This window comes from Megalops cyprinoides, chromosome 17, assembly GCF_013368585.1.
Source record: "Megalops cyprinoides isolate fMegCyp1 chromosome 17, fMegCyp1.pri, whole genome shotgun sequence".
Lineage (NCBI taxonomy): Eukaryota > Metazoa > Chordata > Actinopteri > Elopiformes > Megalopidae > Megalops > Megalops cyprinoides.
In genome coordinates, this window is record NC_050599.1 from 24,825,272 (window position 1) to 24,843,260 (window position 17,989).

The 17,989-nt window shown below is 42.4% G+C and overlaps 7 protein-coding genes across 7 annotated transcripts; 4 read left to right on the forward strand and 3 right to left on the reverse strand.

Moving 5' to 3' along the window:
• The first annotated feature begins 54 nt into the window (after nt 1–54).
• Nucleotides 55–447, forward strand: LOC118791967 (histone H2A-like). The gene has a single exon (XM_036549565.1). The coding sequence runs from the start codon at nt 61–63 to the stop codon at nt 445–447; it is 387 nt and encodes a 128-aa protein (XP_036405458.1). The 5' UTR covers nt 55–60.
• Nucleotides 448–1,480: 1,033 nt separating this feature from the next.
• LOC118792652 (histone H3-like) lies at nt 1,481–1,894 on the forward strand. The gene has a single exon (XM_036550545.1). It carries the CDS (start codon nt 1,484–1,486, stop codon nt 1,892–1,894), a length of 411 nt encoding a protein of 136 aa, XP_036406438.1. The 5' UTR covers nt 1,481–1,483.
• Nucleotides 1,895–3,602: 1,708 nt separating this feature from the next.
• Nucleotides 3,603–3,914, forward strand: LOC118791840 (histone H4-like). Its single transcript, XM_036549320.1, has one exon. It carries the CDS (start codon nt 3,603–3,605, stop codon nt 3,912–3,914), a length of 312 nt encoding a protein of 103 aa, XP_036405213.1.
• Nucleotides 3,915–5,434: 1,520 nt separating this feature from the next.
• On the forward strand, nt 5,435–6,010 carry LOC118791841 (histone H1-like). Its single transcript, XM_036549321.1, has one exon. The coding sequence runs from the start codon at nt 5,435–5,437 to the stop codon at nt 6,008–6,010; it is 576 nt and encodes a 191-aa protein (XP_036405214.1).
• A 3,617-nt stretch (nt 6,011–9,627) lies between these two features.
• LOC118791842 (histone H3-like) lies at nt 9,628–10,038 on the reverse strand. The gene has a single exon (XM_036549323.1). The coding sequence runs from the start codon at nt 10,036–10,038 to the stop codon at nt 9,628–9,630; it is 411 nt and encodes a 136-aa protein (XP_036405216.1).
• Nucleotides 10,039–11,313: 1,275 nt separating this feature from the next.
• LOC118791843 (late histone H2A.2.2-like) lies at nt 11,314–11,694 on the reverse strand. Its single transcript, XM_036549324.1, has one exon. It carries the CDS (start codon nt 11,692–11,694, stop codon nt 11,314–11,316), a length of 381 nt encoding a protein of 126 aa, XP_036405217.1.
• Nucleotides 11,695–13,415: 1,721 nt separating this feature from the next.
• Nucleotides 13,416–13,991, reverse strand: LOC118791844 (histone H1-like). The gene has a single exon (XM_036549325.1). It carries the CDS (start codon nt 13,989–13,991, stop codon nt 13,416–13,418), a length of 576 nt encoding a protein of 191 aa, XP_036405218.1.
• Between the last annotated feature and the right edge of the window lie 3,998 nt (nt 13,992–17,989).

Below are 17,989 nucleotides of genomic sequence, written 5' to 3' on the forward strand. Positions count from 1 at the left end.
AACACTGAAGAATATGTAGAGACATTTGAGACGTCTGTTGAGAATTGTAACGAATCTACGATGAGCGGCAGAGGAAAAACCGGTGGCAAAGGCAGGGCGAAGGCTAAGAGCCGTTCGTCCAGGGCTGGACTTCAGTTCCCGGTCGGTCGCGTTCACAGACTGCTGCGCAAGGGAAACTACGCTGACCGCATTGGGGCCGGAGCTCCAGTGTACCTGGCCGCGGTGCTCGAGTATCTTACTGCTGAGATCCTCGAGTTGGCTGGCAATGCTGCTCGGGACAACAAGAAGACCCGCATCATTCCCCGACACCTGCAGCTTGCGGTGCGCAACGACGAGGAGCTGAACAAGCTCCTGGGCGGCGTTACCATCGCTCAGGGTGGTGTGTTGCCCAACATCCAAGCCGTGCTGCTCCCCAAAAAGAGCGAGAAAGCTGGCAGGGCCAAGTAATTCGCATAGTGCCTTACGTCGTGAACCCAACGGCTCTTTTCAGAGCCACTTAATTTTCCTCTTAAAAGCACAAAACCAGTGAACTAATCCAAATAATTATACAGCACTGCGTTCCCAATAATGGTTGGCATTTTGGTTCTCTAGTAACTACTAGTGAGTCTCGTCCCATATCCTGACTACAGGCCACTAATGTTTGTGGTAGTATAAAACTACACGAAAAGCCTTACTTTTGGACCGGACGAAGAAAGCCGTTGGTACAACGAGCCAGCAGTAATTTTAAATAACACTCGGGCAGTTTTCAGTCGTGTTAAAAGCTGCTTTCATGGTATGAAATACATTGTGTAATTATTGCCGAAGCATGTTATGTAATACGAACAGAAAAACGGCTAAATAAATAACATCGAAACGAATGAACATATATAAGCCTAAATGTTTAAGTGTTTCGTTATAAATAATTGGTGGTTACTCACTGTCCCTCGAGGCATAGCGGACTGAAATGTACTGTGCCACTGGAGGGGCTGTCGCTTTTTCGCCTAATTTCTCTGCCTGGCATAAAATGGAAATGATTGAAAAATTCTGAGAATTTCTTGAACTATGAATTCCATGTGCTCGGATTTTTTACACAATGTAGGAAGAAGTGCACCTGTTTCTACCTCTCCCGCTATTCTTTCCTAACCGGTAATCATTTTCTAAAATGTAAATTTAAATGTAAAACATTTAAAATGCCACAGATATTGCTCATAACATAACATCATAACAAGATAGCGTTTTGGACTTTACATTCTAAACTGTAGCCTAACAAAAAATATCGTTGACGACTGTAAGAAGATTCCTAGGCAAAATACTCACGTGCGAGAAAATGATGGGCCGCGGGGTACATTGAACAAAGAACCAATCACCATAGGAGGAAAAACAGGAACGGGCCAATGAGGGCTCCGTAAAAGCGTATCCAATCAGCTTTTGTCTTTGATGCTTTATAATAGCTGTCAACCGAAAGAGTAGTATTCACTGGTTGTCAAAGAGAAAACTTTTTGCCATGGCTAGAACTAAGCAAACTGCTCGTAAATCTACCGGTGGCAAGGCTCCCAGGAAGCAGCTCGCCACCAAGGCTGCTCGTAAGAGCGCTCCTGCGACAGGTGGCGTGAAGAAGCCTCACCGATACAGGCCCGGAACAGTAGCTCTGAGGGAAATCCGCCGTTACCAGAAATCCACTGAGCTGCTGATTCGCAAACTGCCCTTCCAGCGCCTGGTGAGGGAAATCGCCCAGGACTTCAAGACCGACCTGCGCTTCCAGAGCTCAGCCGTCATGGCTCTGCAGGAGGCCAGCGAGTCATATCTGGTCTGTCTGTTTGAGGACACCAACCTGTGCGCCATCCACGCCAAGAGGGTGACGATTATGCCCAAGGACATCCAGCTGGCTCGCCGCATCCGAGGAGAGCGTGCCTAAGGTGACTTCCAGGCACACAAATTCACAAACCCAAAGGCTCTTTTAAGAGCCACTTCATTGATTCCCAGAAAAGTAAATATCTCCATACGATCAGATGGTCATTCTATACGACCCAAACTTTGTTGTTTCCTTCCTACATATCTTTACTTTTTAAAACCGTCGAACGTTGACAGAATGGCTGTTCCAGGACTGGTATTTTTCATGGCATATAACGAGTCAAGTCAGGGAGTGCAATATTTTCACAGGCTCCTGTTGATACGTTGACAATAAAATGGTAGTCTGGCAAATTATCACGAGATCGTTCTATCCACTAACTTGTATCGGGTGTTGACCTCTTTTGATATGTTTTACGCGGATTAGACCATGCTTTGTCGCCTATTTTAAAAAGAAAAATGGCAAATTCCAAGGTAAGGATTCATAGGAAACATTATTTTATGACAATACCAGTCACCTTATCTGACAACAGGTCATAGGTGAAATAGTGGAGGCATAAAGTATACCATGACAGCATGAGTGAAGTGGCCATGTGGGGTTATGCTCTGTAAGGAGATATAGATCACTAGCATACTTCTTGTTGGAGTAACTACAGTGGGGCAGGTATGCGTGATAAAGGGTAGATATCCTGCATGGTTGTAGTTGTGGAGGTTGGGGGTAGTTACAGAGAACGTGGCAGTAGGTTTAGAAAATTATGAAACATGCAGGTAGCTTTAAGTTAGTTAGGGAGGGTATAATTGCTTTAGTTATGTATGCTTTAGCAGTTATTTGGAGGATCGTTATAATTGGTAGGGATAGACATCCTGGGGGTGCTGGTAAGTATCCCTAAAGGATTTTTTGAAAGGGTATAATTAATAGTGTCAGTTTTAATAGCACAAAAAGCACAAACAAATTAATCTGTATGATGCAGAATATGAGAGATTCCTGCTGCATTTGTCTCTAGGTAAGATGCATGGTAAAACAATGTGCAAAAACCTTTGTAAAATGCACATATATAATTGTAAAATAGTTAACATAATATTTTAATATTTGAAAGTGAGTAAATTAAAAGGACTGTAGAGAGGAAAAGGATTACATTTGGCTACTTTGATCCTTGTGGGCCCAAATCAGTAGGCCTATGGTTTTCATGTACACAACATCCATAGTCATCAGACAAGACAAGACAATTATGTTCACATACAATATCCAAACCATTAGCAAAGAAGAAATTAAGGAAGAAATGAACAATAAAATATAGATAGATAATGAGAATGTGATGGGAAAAGAAAAAAAAGATAAAGGTGTAGAAATGATAACACATAAATGCCACCTGTGAAGGCTGCATGAATATTGTGAATATGTGAATTTTATCAAAACTTCTTTCCCTCACATAGTTTACCATGTATCTGTACATTAGGCTATATGCATGTATATGTAGATTAAATGATTTGTGCCTTAAATGTTATGGGAAATCAACAGTGTCGGTTAATTAGAATAATAATCTCATTGTCTGAAATTCTATGGGTCTCTGGTTTGATTGTTTGACATAAACTCCTCTGCCCTCGGGTCGAGACTGCAGTACGACCCTACAGAATCATGAAACGCTTTTAACAGTCTTTAACGGTCTTTTGCCAACAGGCTTCGATCAGGTCGTCTTCCTGAGGATATGATAGTGCTGTTTGAACTTTAAAATACATTCACATTTAAAGCTCCGAATTTTACAGGGTATAGAAGTATGTCTGGTCGAGGCAAGGGCGGCAAAGGACTTGGGAAAGGAGGCGCTAAGCGTCACCGCAAAGTCCTTCGCGATAACATCCAGGGAATCACCAAGCCCGCGATTCGTCGCTTGGCTCGTCGAGGTGGCGTCAAGCGTATCTCCGGCCTCATTTACGAGGAGACCCGAGGGGTACTGAAAGTGTTCCTGGAGACCGTCATCCGCGATGCTGTTACCTACACTGAGCACGCCAAGAGGAAGACTGTCACCGCAATGGATGTTGTCTATGCGCTGAAGCGACAGGGCCGCACCCTGTATGGCTTCGGTGGGTAAATACCAAGTCTTCAGCGCATCCCGGATTTAATTTAACCCAAAGGCTCTTTTAAGAGCCACCCACTTTACCAACCAAAAGGGCAATTTCATTGACACCTCCGTCTAGATTTGTAACGGTCCTGCAATACAGTTCACAAATGAGCGGTTAGCTAGTAATATCAACAGCGATGTGCAGATTGCGGGGAATAACCAGAGCTAATGAGCGGTGTGCCACAAGCGATTTATTCCTCGCTTCCTCGTGAAAGGCTTGGAGTGACCCTTAAACATAGTAACTTCATACATAGCCGATAGGGTTAGAGATCTATGCGGAGTGCGAAGATGTAAAATAATTTTCATTTTGAATTATGAAAAGTATGATTATATGAAAAGTACGGCAAAAAATGTAACAATCATCTGACATATTAGAAATCACATGGATGATTTATGCGAGAGGGCTTTCAAGGACAGGGCGATTTCATTTACAACTTCGTCTAGTTTTGTAACGGTCCTGCAGTACATTTCACAGATGAGCGGTTAACAACTTCGGTGGGTGAATGGCAAGGCCCAACGGAATTTACGCAATGTAGAAAAGACCAAACGGCTCTTTTAAGAGGCACCCACTTTACGATTAAAAAGATACCTGTTTACCACCAGTGTTATTGGATGTACCATGTCCATAGGCTAAAGCCCACACTTCAACGCAGCAATTCCGGAGATGTTGCATAACCGTGTCAATTTCACCACACGCTGTGTAATTTTCAGTTCAGTATAACGGCAGCTCTGAACCCGTTATTTGCGCAGCCGTTGAAATGAAAACGTAGAGAGGAGTATAATTTAGATATCTTCACCTAGACTTATCACATCGTTGATGCAGCAATTTACGGTGCTTTCACGGTGTTATTTTTTTAGGTGTTGTTAAGGCCGAGATCAATTTCGAAAGGTGCCTCAATATTTAAAACCGCCCATACCCATGACTGAATAATAAGACTTTGCAATCAGGCCTAGTTATCAGACTGTGATGAAATCTACCATACCATGGTGGTGTGCTTCGATAACCACAAGCGAGGTCCAGTTTAAAACTCGCCCGGATATTTAAGGACTCGCATGTTGTAGTACGGCTTCACTTAAGTCATGTTTCAATGGAAAACAAGCCATGTCGCAGTGCATTTAACGCTTTAACAGTTTATAGCGGAAATAATATACGAGGGGCAATTCCGGCAGCTCCTTCTCCGCGACAAGTGACCAGATTTGGGACAATTCAAAGAGAAATACAGCAAGGTTCCATAGCACACAGGAGTTAGACGTGAATGGAAACCTGTCTGTTCAATATGGCATGTGTTCATTCCGTGTACAAATACTGTACGGCTGATTATTTGACCGTTATGTGCGAGGAGAAAGCACAAGTAGAGATTTACAGGACCCGCCAAACCCTGTGTCTGACAAGTTGAGTCTACACGGTCCGCATGTGGCGTTTAATACCAGCAGCGCAAGCGAACTTTTCATCCACTGAATTTATCAGGAAGAAATCGACCTCAAGAGACATGGTAGAAGGTGGTGCGAGTCCTGTCAAGCCCTCGTCGCCGAAGGCAGCGAAGAGGAAAGCGGCGCGCAAGCATGCTAAGAAAGCGGGCCCCACCGTTGGAGAACTGATTGTCAAGGCCGTGTCCGCCTCCAAGGAAAGAGGCGGAATGTCCCTGGCTGCCCTGAAGAAAGCTCTGGCGGCCGGCGGCTACGACGTGGACAAGAACAAGGCCCGTGTGAGGGTTGCAGTCAAGACCCTGGTGAAGAATGGGAGCCTGCTCCATACCAAGGGCACCGGCGCTTCTGGCTCCTTTAAGATCAATAAGGCGGGTGCGAAGAAGAAGAAGCCCGGCAAGAAAGCGGCCGGGAAGAAGGCAGCGGGGGCGAAGAAGCGCAAGAAGGCGAAGAAACCGGCGGCCAAGAAGTCGCCCAAGAAAGCGAAAAGGCGCTCCGGAGCTAAGAAAACGAAGAAGAGCGCCAAGAAACCTAAGAGGCCGGCAGCAAAGAAGACACCCAAGAGTCCCAGGAAAGCCAGGGCAGCCAGGCCTAAGGTCGCGAAGCCCAAGAGCAGAAAAGCGAAGAAAGCAGCTCATTAGTGAACAGGCAATAATTTCTAAACCAAAAAGGCTCTTTTAAGAGCCACCCAGTAAACTCTTGAAAGCGCAAATATCCCTCATATGCGGTCTGCTGCAACAGGGATTTTAAACCAACAATTTATGGCTAAAGGCCCGTCCACATTATAAAGCGATTCGGTCGTCGCCCATCGCTTTGTAACTGACAGCTGGTCGCTAGTGGACATTCCATTCCTGGTTGCTTAGGTATCCCTTTCGTATTTTTCCCCCTCCAAATGTTTCCGAATGAAACAAGCAGTAGCTGGCTAGTTCTACAAGACCATAAATATATCGCTAGTGTATGCATATGGACAGAGCTACGCTTCAACAGTGACAATGCACCCACGTTTAATTTCTTTTAGTTCACAGATAGTACAGTTTATAGATCAAAGCCGTAGTGGTAGGAACCACTCGGGGACGTTGTCTCCTTGTGGTAAACGTTTGGGGAACGTTTGGGGGTGTTAGGGTCATCTGTCAATCAACGGTATCCTTCGATCCCATTGGTAGTCGCCTCAAAATTGAGATTAGTTAAACTCGGAACCCTCCCACTTCGCGTCGCCAACCGTCGTTTCGCCTGACATCGCTGCCAGTCGCCGAATTTCATTAACATTCCATGGTCTCTTGTCGCTTTGTCTCTTCCTGTGTGTACGGAGCTTAAGAGTTTGTGAAGGTGTCAAAGAAAACTCGTATACAAACTCCAGTTGTTCACTAGTTGTGATCTAATGTATACAGTGGCATGTGTATAACTACACCAAGAGACCTAATTAGGTCGCGTTTTGCAATCGGCATGGGTGTGGCCTCTGAGTGGCCTGAGTACAGGTGTCTATATAGTTATATAAGTTTTCGATAGCTCGTTATAAAACCACTGTATAGAAAGGTAGCTGGATGATCAGTCAGCTAAATTGCCAATTGACTTACTTCGATGTGTTAGGAGTAACATCATGTAGTTATAGTTCAAGAGTTGCGATGGGGAAACCTAAAAATAAATAAACTTAACTTGGCAGATATTTCCATTCTGCCTTAAAATATCCCATATGTTACAATTTTTGTATTTACATTTATCTTTAAATCATTTCATTTTATACCAGATTGCCTTGGACTCGGGGTACTCTAATAAAAATGGACCGTCTTCTGTACAGTCAGGCATAGGACATTGCTTTGTCGTCACAGAATAGCTCCATGTAACAACAGGTCTTCCTGGCAACCGCCTAACGGCTACTTACCAAGCGGCATCGCTCACAACGTTAAGAGTTTTTAAATAGACGATTCTCTTTGCACATTATCCACCCTTATTATTATTGCCAGTTTATGAATGACTTTGTTCGTTTGCTTTCCCAATTGAAATTTAAATGATGAAATGTTTCTCGACAAAATCTGCTTATATCAATCTGTAGTAAAGCACACTGGTTCTGGCTCTGCCTTGTTTGGGTCGCTATTTGGTTCAGTCATTTATCCAGACGACTTATACGGTCAGACCACTGAAAATAATTTTATAGAACGCAAGTTTAAGTTTCACACAAAGATCGATTGCCCCAAGGCCTCAGGGTGCCTTATTTTGTCGAGAACTTCCCCTTTTCGTGAGTTTTATTGCAGTATTCCAAACGAGGCAACAATATTTACCGTTAGTTTTCGGTTACGTTTTTCCGTTGGAAGACTCCGGTCAAAAATAGAATCTTCGACAAAACTGACGTATTAATTATACTGATATGAATTTTAAATGCTTTAAATGTCTATACAGTGGATCTTTTTTCTAATCGCTGTTTCCTTATTATTTTTTCTTTTGATTTTAATTTCGTCTTTAACATTTACTGTAATTGGAAACTTCTTCCTTAAATCCCCAATTCATGCACCCTCTGATTTGCGATGATTTAACGGTTTATGACAGCGCAGCTCTCAAGCGGCAGCCGAGTTGCATTCATTGAATTGCATGATGATCTGTCAACATACCTAGTAACATTTAGCTCTGCATTAGATTTCACGTACATTTTTATCACATTAAAAGTACATGCCACCATTACATTATATACCCATTCTCCGGAAATGAAATCAATGGCCTGTCTTTGACAGAGCATTAAAGTATAAAACCCAACTTCTTCTAATTTTGGATGTGACATTATCTCTTAAAGTGCACAGGTTATTTCACATCAGTCGTTCTTTGTTTCAACCTGCTAATCATGTAAAATATCTTTTCTCCTCCATTGGTTAAATACAGAGGTCAAAATATCACAGGCATCGTTTACATAGACTTGACACAGCTGTCGACAGCTACTCGAGCCTGGAGATTTGCAAATATTTAATTTATTCATCGCCTTAATAACTTCTTTTATTTCCAGCCGATTATTTCCATCCGGCAATTATTATATTGTAAGGGTTTCATTTTAAAGCAATTGATGTAACTGGACACCAGCGGAAATTAGATGAAAACAATTTTCACGTGGACCTGAGTGCACAACCTTGTTTGAATTTACAGAGTAGAGCTAAGATTGTATATTCAAGACTTATTATAAGGTTTGAAATAGTAAAAATAATTATGGAAAACAGATCAATATCAGGACGTCAGATCAATATCAGTTGTGGTGCAGGAACATGAGTGTCACTATCGATGTCACTCTCTGTCTTCACTTTTCGCTATCAGCCTGTTTTGGCCCGTCAGTAAATAGTTCGTTATTTTCTCGATTAAATAGGAGCGTCTAAATAGCACATATTGACAAGACTCAATTCAAATTTAAATGCAGTGTCGCCGGACTTAACCAGCCCTCCAGAAATCTGCAGTTCTCGGGTCTTTTCATGACGAGAGGGGGCTGCGCTGTGGTACATGACAGGCTGAAGACAGGCTCATCTGTTCGAAGACATTCGATACAAACAAGTGGTAGAAACATGGAAGATAAAATACTCAGATCACATGCTTCTGCACTGCTTGTCTCTTTTTTGAGCGTCATGAACGATTTCGGTTAGCTAACACTGGACAGTCACCGGTGGCAGACGCTAAGGTAACCAACTGACTAATGTTGGCTAGCTAGTTGAAACCCACCCTAACTTCAGCTAAGGGAAAGTGATCTTACGCTTCGTAGTTGTGAGGAGAAAGTAAACTGCCATTGGCCTACACTTGTCTAGCTAGCAGTAATTACATACAGAAGTGTAGCAACTGAAATGGGGGAACTCTGTATTTTTCTGTCAATGCTTAGCTTCCTGACTTACAAATTATATCCTGCCTCGGGAATGTCCTGTTTTTTCGGGCTATGCACTACGCAATGGCCATTACACAAATCATATATAAAATGTGGAGACAGAGGTAAGAAGTCATCAGCTCGTAGTTTCAAATGTTATAGTCCATTACAGGAGCTTGCGGTATTCCTCGAAATGGCGACTCAATGTGTAAATAATGCTTATTCATTGTGGTATTTTCAACTGCTTTAACTTTCCTTGGCCATGTCACAAGAGGTCAGAGGTCAGGACCGTGCTAGAAGCAGTCAATGGTTATGAAAAGTACCAGAGGTCGTGAACATTTCCATTTAGTGTGAAATATTTTGCTTTCTGGGAATCAATGAAGTGGCTCTTAAAAGAGCCTTTGGGTTTGTGAATTTGTGTGCCTGGAAGTCACCTTAGGCACGCTCTCCTCGGATGCGGCGAGCCAGCTGGATGTCCTTGGGCATAATCGTCACCCTCTTGGCGTGGATGGCGCACAGGTTGGTGTCCTCAAACAGACAGACCAGATATGACTCGCTGGCCTCCTGCAGAGCCATGACGGCTGAGCTCTGGAAGCGCAGGTCGGTCTTGAAGTCCTGGGCGATTTCCCTCACCAGGCGCTGGAAGGGCAGTTTGCGAATCAGCAGCTCAGTGGATTTCTGGTAACGGCGGATTTCCCTCAGAGCTACTGTTCCGGGCCTGTATCGGTGAGGCTTCTTCACGCCACCTGTCGCAGGAGCGCTCTTACGAGCAGCCTTGGTGGCGAGCTGCTTCCTGGGAGCCTTGCCACCGGTAGATTTACGAGCAGTCTGCTTGGTTCTAGCCATCACACTCTCACTTCTTTCACCAACCCATAAAACGTGCCGAGTTGTGTCACCGTTAGTCTTATAAAGCATCACGGTCAGAACCTGATTGGATAAGCTCTTATTAAGCCCTCATTGGTCCGCTCTTTGCATTATTGTCTACGCCCGTTGGACCGTTTCTTCAGTTCCCTATGCCGCCGAAAACCTTTAAAATTCAAATTATTTTCAAATCAGTTGGAGTGTTTCACGGATAAATCTTGTAGAAGCCAGTAGTTTTTGTTTTAAAACGGCAGTTGTAATATTTAACCCTATATAACATGGTGTCTAGAGTGCAATATGTGACACCCCTGAACAGGGGGGAAATAGTCATAAATAAATGACGACTCAATACGTTGCTGCTTTCTTCGATTAGGGTGTTGTATTGATTACGGTTTCAACAACTTCCCATAGTAAATGCACAACATGGACAAACAGGTAAAGATAAGTAATTATTAATATATAGTAAATATTTTAATTTCCTCATTGTGCAAATACTTTAAGCATAGCAGCTTGTTTTGAGAATAAATCAAATGCTAAAAAAGAACAAAGCATAAGGCCACACTTGCTACGTGCATAACACCATCTCAGCCACGCTTGCCCCAGTATGAGGACGTTTAGCTAGTTGGGTAGCATGACTAGCAAGACTGCTAGCTAACGTGGGTGCAGGCACAACAACGATGTTTCACTTGTAACTGCAACGTTTAACTCATAGGAAATGCAAATCAGAACACGGAATGGAATTATTTTACATCCCATACCTGAACGCTGTTGTAATGATTACAACCTGCAGCGACTGGGTACTAACGAAATTACACCAACGCTGTCAACACAATCACGAATGTATTAAGCTCTCACTCCCACAAGTGCATTAAACATTGTGTGGACCTGATGTTTATCATGCTATGTTGTGTACTACATAGTATAATTTTACAGCTACTACACAATATGCAATAGTATTTTATTTTATTATTCGCATCACTATCTCACACTTACAGCAATTTCATATTTAAAATGGGCTATAAAAGTGCACTGTCGTGTTGTGCGAGTTCGCTGGTCCCTTCCACCAAAGCTTTCGATATCAAAACCAATGTTGCATTAAAGAAAATTTCATGATAAGTTAGATTTTCGTGATACTGCCATCACTATTTGTAATAACGAGCGAGCCACCCAGTGCTTCAACTGCTTCACTCTTTTTGAGAGAAAGGTGTGTGGCTCTTAAAAGAGCCTTTGGGTTTAAGGTTATCTCAAGGTGGTCGAGAATTACTTGCCCTTGCCACCTTTATCATGCTTCTTAGGGAGCAGCACGGCTTGGATGTTGGGCAACACTCCGCCCTGAGCGATGGTAACGCCGCCCAGGAGCTTGTTCAGCTCCTCGTCGTTGCGCACCGCAAGCTGCAGGTGTCGGGGAATGATACGGGTCTTCTTGTTGTCCCGAGCAGCATTGCCAGCCAACTCGAGGATCTCAGCGGTAAGATACTCGAGCACCGCGGCCAGGTACACTGGAGCTCCGGCCCCAATGCGGTCAGCGTAGTTTCCCTTGCGCAGCAGTCTGTGAACGCGACCGACCGGGAACTGAAGTCCAGCCCTGGACGAACGGCTTTTAGCCTTGGCCCTTCCTTTGCCTTTTCCTCTGCCACTCATTATTGGTTTACGAAGATTGTTGAAGAATAAGTAATGCCAGGAATTTCAGGTGCATAATATATAGGGAACAGGCCACACATTCATTGGCTAGCGCTTCGATAGGATTTCATCCAATCAAAGTGGGAAGAAAATACTGGCGTGGGCAAACGGCAGTGAATGTCCGTTGGTCCGGGAACCGTTTGAAATGTTTCAGGTCCTCTGAGGAATATTTGAGTACAGCAGCGTTGTCTCTAAATGAAAAGCGTGCTGTGTTGTCAGTTTTATGCATAATTTCCTCTGAAATCCCACGTAAAGTGGACTAATTTGGAAGTCGCAATACTAATCGAGAAGAAAAAATCAGAAGGAAAGACTGCCGCATTCAAAACTGCTGCCTGATCGGTGACGAATCTGTCTTGGCGTCGATATTTCCGGCCTCTTGAGCGGCATAGGGCAAAAAAACTAGTGGACTACATTGCCAGACTAGACCTGATTGTCAATAGCCAAATTGTGCTCTCTGCCTCGTGGGCAACGTTTGAGACATGCTAAGGTGGTACGCTGGTCTCCCTTTAATATGTCTTTTTGTGTCACAAACATGATATTCAATGTCGAGTAATGCTGCGATTTCTCTAGTAATTTGTGATAAGGAAGGACAATAATAGAATAAGAGAGTTGGTGAGAGTTTTCAAAAGAAATTAATATTTAACCTGTGAAAGCGGAGTAAGTGGAACGTGAAGGGTGCATTTTTAAAGAATTAAAGGCCACCAAACATGCAATCCATAGATTATCGAGCCCATAAATAAATTAAACTGTCTGCAATGAGTTAGATCTGTTTTGTTGAAATACCATAACTAGCTTCTCGATTCGCTCATAGAAACGTGGCAGTGAACAGAAAGACAATTAAAATATGGAAATTGATGTTTTGAATTACATTATATATTTTAATTAAATTCACATTCAATTTCATGTCCCCAATTTAAACTATAGTTGACACTAGAACTCATGGATTCCATTTGATTCCTAGTGTCATGGTTCTTTGTGCTTGCGATTTCGTCCTAACGACGAAACTGTCTCATCTCAAGTCACGTAGAACGTATGAAAGTTATTGTAGGCTAACCTAGGTAGGCAGTAACTTCATTCACCTAAGTTAATAGACAATTGCTGAGCGCTTTACATAAAAATGCATATTATAGTTGTCCTGGACTCTCCACTGGACTCTGTGGAGGAGCTGGGTGAAAGGAAGATGCTATCCAAACTGGCATCCATCATGGACGACACCTCCCACCCCCTGCGCGAGTCTGTAGTGGCCCTGAGCAGCTCCTTCAGTGAGAGACTGCTTCACCCACAGTGTAAGGAGCGCTATCGCGACTGCGGTCAGACTGTTTAATAATACCATTGGGCAATAAACCCCATCACTCAGTAAACCAATACTATGGTGTAGCTCTCAATTTTCTACTTCACTGATCATATATAGGTTGTAGTCAGTACTCATTTCTGCACTGTATTTTTTTTACTTTTAATGTACATATATTTACTATTTTATTAATTCTGACTTAATGTTGCTGTGACAAGTAAATTTCCCCGCTGTAGGATCAATAAAGTTCTATGTTATCTTTTATGTTAGATGGTAATAGTACTTAAAATACAGAACCTACTAGCCAAATGATACGTTTGCGCCTTCAAGAGTTTATTGGGCGGCTCTTAAAAGAGCCTTTGTTGACGGGGAAATTACTATCTGATATTCACTAATGAGCCGCTTTCTTCGCTTTTCTGCTCTTGGGCTTCGCGACCTTAGGCCTGGCTGCCCTGGCCTTCCTGGGGCTCTTGGGTGTCTTCTTTGCTGCCGGCCTCTTAGGTTTCTTGGCGCTCTTCTTCGCTTTCTTAGCTCCGGAGCGCCTTTTCGCTTTCTTGGGCGACTTCTTGGCCGCCGGTTTCTTCGCCTTCTTGCGCTTCTTCGCCCCGGCTGCCTTCTTCCCGGCCGCTTTCTTGCCGGGCTTCTTCTTCTTCGCACCCGCCTTATTGATCTTAAAGGAGCCAGAAGCGCCGGTGCCCTTGGTATGGAGCAGGCTCCCATTCTTCACCAGGGTCTTGACTGCAACCCTCACACGGGCCTTGTTCTTGTCCACGTCGTAGCCGCCGGCCGCCAGAGCTTTCTTCAGGGCAGCCAGGGACATTCCGCCTCTTTCCTTGGAGGCGGACACGGCCTTGACAATCAGTTCTCCAACGGTGGGGCCCCCTTTCTTTTGATGTTTGCGCGCCGCTTTCCTCTTGGTTGCTTTGGGCGACGAGGGCCCGCAAGAAGTTAAGCAAATTTCTACCATGTTCTAAGGTTTTTTCCCTCTTACACACTTCAATCGATAATGATGGTGCAGAGCTGCACTTATTAAACACCATATGAGGACCGTGTAGACTCAATCGGACATACTCGACGTTTCCCGGTCCCGAAAATCTCTACGTGTGTTTTCTCCCGGCAGTTACCGGTCAAATACTCCGCCGAACAATAACTGCACATGAAAGGAACGTACGGTATGTTGAGCAGACAGATTTCCGTTCAAATTTACCTCCTTAGTCCTGTAGAATTTTGCGGTATTTTCCTCTAACTAACCCGAAACCTCGTCAGTTGGTGTGGAGACGGAGCTACTCACAATACTTTCCCCGCCATATTTCCCATGTTAAACAGCTAAAAGATTTGATATACTCTAACATGGCTTGTTCTTCTTCAACACAAGATCCATGTGAAGCCACACAAGATGATGCCAATCTTTTAAAATACGAACGGGAGTTTCCAATAGGCTCACTTGTGAGCATTAAAGCACACTGCAACCATCGTTGCATAATCGCGGTATTGCGTTGAAATTTCATGACAGTTCAGAGATCACAAGGTAAGTGTTGTGAGGTAGACATAAATATCTCGAAGTATGTAGTTTCTCCCACAAACATGTTGAGCAAAATGCATTGTCTGACGTTGCAGGACAGTCTTCTGAAGGCATGCAATTGATAAATGGAAGATAACCATGTGTGAAATCTGAACGTTACGCTGGAAGAGCGTCTGCTAAATGCATGTAATGTAATGAACATAAAATAACTGAAAGTGTTCCACTAACCCCAGATAGCCACTTGGCTGATCTTACCAGCGTAGAATATGGAAATGGCCCCTGAATCCACCAGCAGTTTGTCAGAGCAAATTAATGAATTTAGGCACTTCCAGATTGCATGGACTTTCGTGGAAATGTTCAAAAGTTCATTGACAAGCATTACTTTTATATTTCAGTAACAGCAGAAACGACAGTATGGAAGAAGGAACAACGTTAATTCTCCATATGGCTGTTATTTTGCTTCTTAAAAGTAATGAACACGAATGCTAACACAACTGTAAAAAAAGAAGCTTTAGCTATACATTAGGCCTAAACACTCCAACAAAATCAAGAGCTGATTTTGGCTGGACTGTGAATTTCCAAACAAACATTTTAATTGATTAATTGGTTGTAATTAGACCGATCGCACACACGGAGACATGGATATTCTAAAATGAAACTAAAACACTTATTTTCAAATAAATGGTCTCACACTTTCTTTTTTGACAAATAGGAATATCTGGTTAGCTAGAATTATATCATTCCTGTTGCACGGCGTTTCCGCACCTGCCACGGCAGCAACAGTCAATCTGAAACAAGAACAGATGACGAAACGATAAACTGCACATTAATAGGAAATGTCAAAAGAAACAAACTGGCAAAATACTTTGGTCCTTCTCTTATAGTCAAATTGTTAAATTGGCCTTACCCAGCTTGAATCTGGGGCTAAAAAGAATATCTGCAATACTCTTAATCAGTCTCATTCTCAAGTCTTTAGCCCAATAACGAATTTAATACTTCAGTGAAAGGGTTTATATGTTTAATTCCAACGGACTGAATTGTTTTATGTTTTCCATGTTTCATCATCACCCTCCGAGTAATTACACTTGCAAGGTAGGTTTTTGTATTATTGATTTTATATTTGCAAAACACTCTACTCCACAAACAGTAGTGTGTTTTTGAATATTTTTGAATTTGAATATTACATTTGAAAATACAAATTGAAATCTGTAATTAAGAGCAAATAACATGTAAAAGTGTGTTTGTAATGAAATACATGCCGCACATGGGTATTTTATATTAAAATACATATACTGTCTATATTACTTTTTGTTGGTATGCACACAAATAAATTTAACCATACTACAAGACAATATTTAACATATAAGCACATTCATTGGGAAATTACCGCTGGAGATGGGACATTTGATGATTAAACGTCCATAATGTTCCTTATAGTTTCCTTATCTCCTTATAATGTTCCTTATATAATCTTTTTTGTCTTTTGAGATAAGTACTGAGTAGTCATGTAACATCTTGTCAGTGTAATTACATTTTTTTTTTTAACTTAGCTCTTCTTCAAATTCCATTTAAAAAATCTGTCCTTGAAAGCCCTATCGCATAAATCATCCATGTGATTTCTAATATGTCAGATTGTTGTTACATTTTCTGCCGTACTTTTCATATTTCAAAATGTAAAATAATTTTAATCTTGGCACTCCGCATAGATCTCTGACCCTATTGGTTATGTAAGAAGTTACAGTGTTTAAGGGTTCTCGCAGTCACTCCAAACCTTTCATGAGGCGAGGAATAAATCGCTTGTGGCACACCGCTCATTAGCTCTGGTTATTCCCCGCAATCCGTATATCGCTGTTGATATTACTAGCTAACCGCTCATTTGTGAACTGTATTGCAGGACCGTTACAAATCTAGACGAAGGTGTCAATGAAATTGCCCTTTTGGTTGGTAAAGTGGGTGGCTCTTAAAAGAGCCTTTGGGTTAAATTAAATCCGGGATGCGCTGAAGACTTGGTATTTACCCACCGAAGCCATACAGGGTGCGGCCCTGTCGCTTCAGCGCATAGACAACATCCATTGCGGTGACAGTCTTCCTCTTGGCGTGCTCAGTGTAGGTAACAGCATCGCGGATGACGGTCTCCAGGAACACTTTCAGTACCCCTCAGGTCTCCTCGTAAATGAGGCCGGAGATACGCTTGACGCCACCTCGACGAGCCAAGCGACGAATCGCGGGCTTGGTGATTCCCTGGATGTTATCGCGAAGGACTTTGCGGTGACGCTTAGCGCCTCCTTTCCCGAGTCCTTTACCACCCTTGCCTCGTCCAGACATTATTTGAGTCTTCCAACCACGTTTAGAACGTACAAGTGAAATACGTTCCATTACTCAAGGAGAGTAATATATTGTCCAGACAAGGACCTGATTGAAGCCTTTCAGCAAAGAAAAGGCGGGTAAAAGGTGCAGCCCGCCTTTCATAGTCAACGCGTTTTGAGCTGTGTTGTGGTCACACAGAAATAATAAACGTTAGGACGAAAAGTGCAGTAACGTCCAATAATAATAATATCAATATAATTGGTGGATTTAGAGGTTATGAACGTAGTGTTTGTAAGCCGTCCCCTTACAAGGAACCCTGTGCATTAATTTTCTATATGTAGTCCAATGTGCAGCCTGCCTGATAGCATTTCTTACCTAACGTATAGGCTTTAAATTTTTATTTTTAACGGGCGCTGGTTTAATCGTAGACTGCCATCACCAAACACTTTCAAAAAGGGGCTGTACACGTCAGCTAATATTTATGCAGATTCATTTTATTATTGTTTTACATAAGTTAAAGAAGAAAATGGTTCAGAAAAGGGTCGATGCAGAAAGAAATGTTTCACCAGTGATGACGTTTTCATCAATGTTCTAGCTGTGAGGTATTACATTTACTGCCTGAAGGAAGAGGGCAGTTGTCTATTTAGCACACAGTAAAATCAGAGATCCACCCTTCTTGATCCAATGGTACAATTATGTAATTAAACAGTCATACAATATGTCTACAACATAGTTATATATGTTTATGCAACATGAATCAACTACATCAGATTGATGCATGGATTTCAGTAAATTCCCTTCACTTATCGGGGAGGTGCGATATGATACACAGAATGGGAAGGAAAATAGGTGCTTTTAAATGTAGTGGAAACCACATAGATCTCCAAAGGGCAAATTGCTTGTGTTTGATAATAAGAATAGTGTTTGACAGAAGTATGCCTCTACATAAAGGAAAGGATATTTCATTATTTGATCATTATTAATGATTTGTCATTTTGTAGACTCAACATATGTGTATATTTACTTATCTAAGGACTTTTTTTTTTGCAAAAATCACAGTTGGAAGATGTTAGTAGCTTTATAAATTGTTTTAATAAAATTCCTTGTGTTATTTCAATTGTTGTGCATGTGTCTTT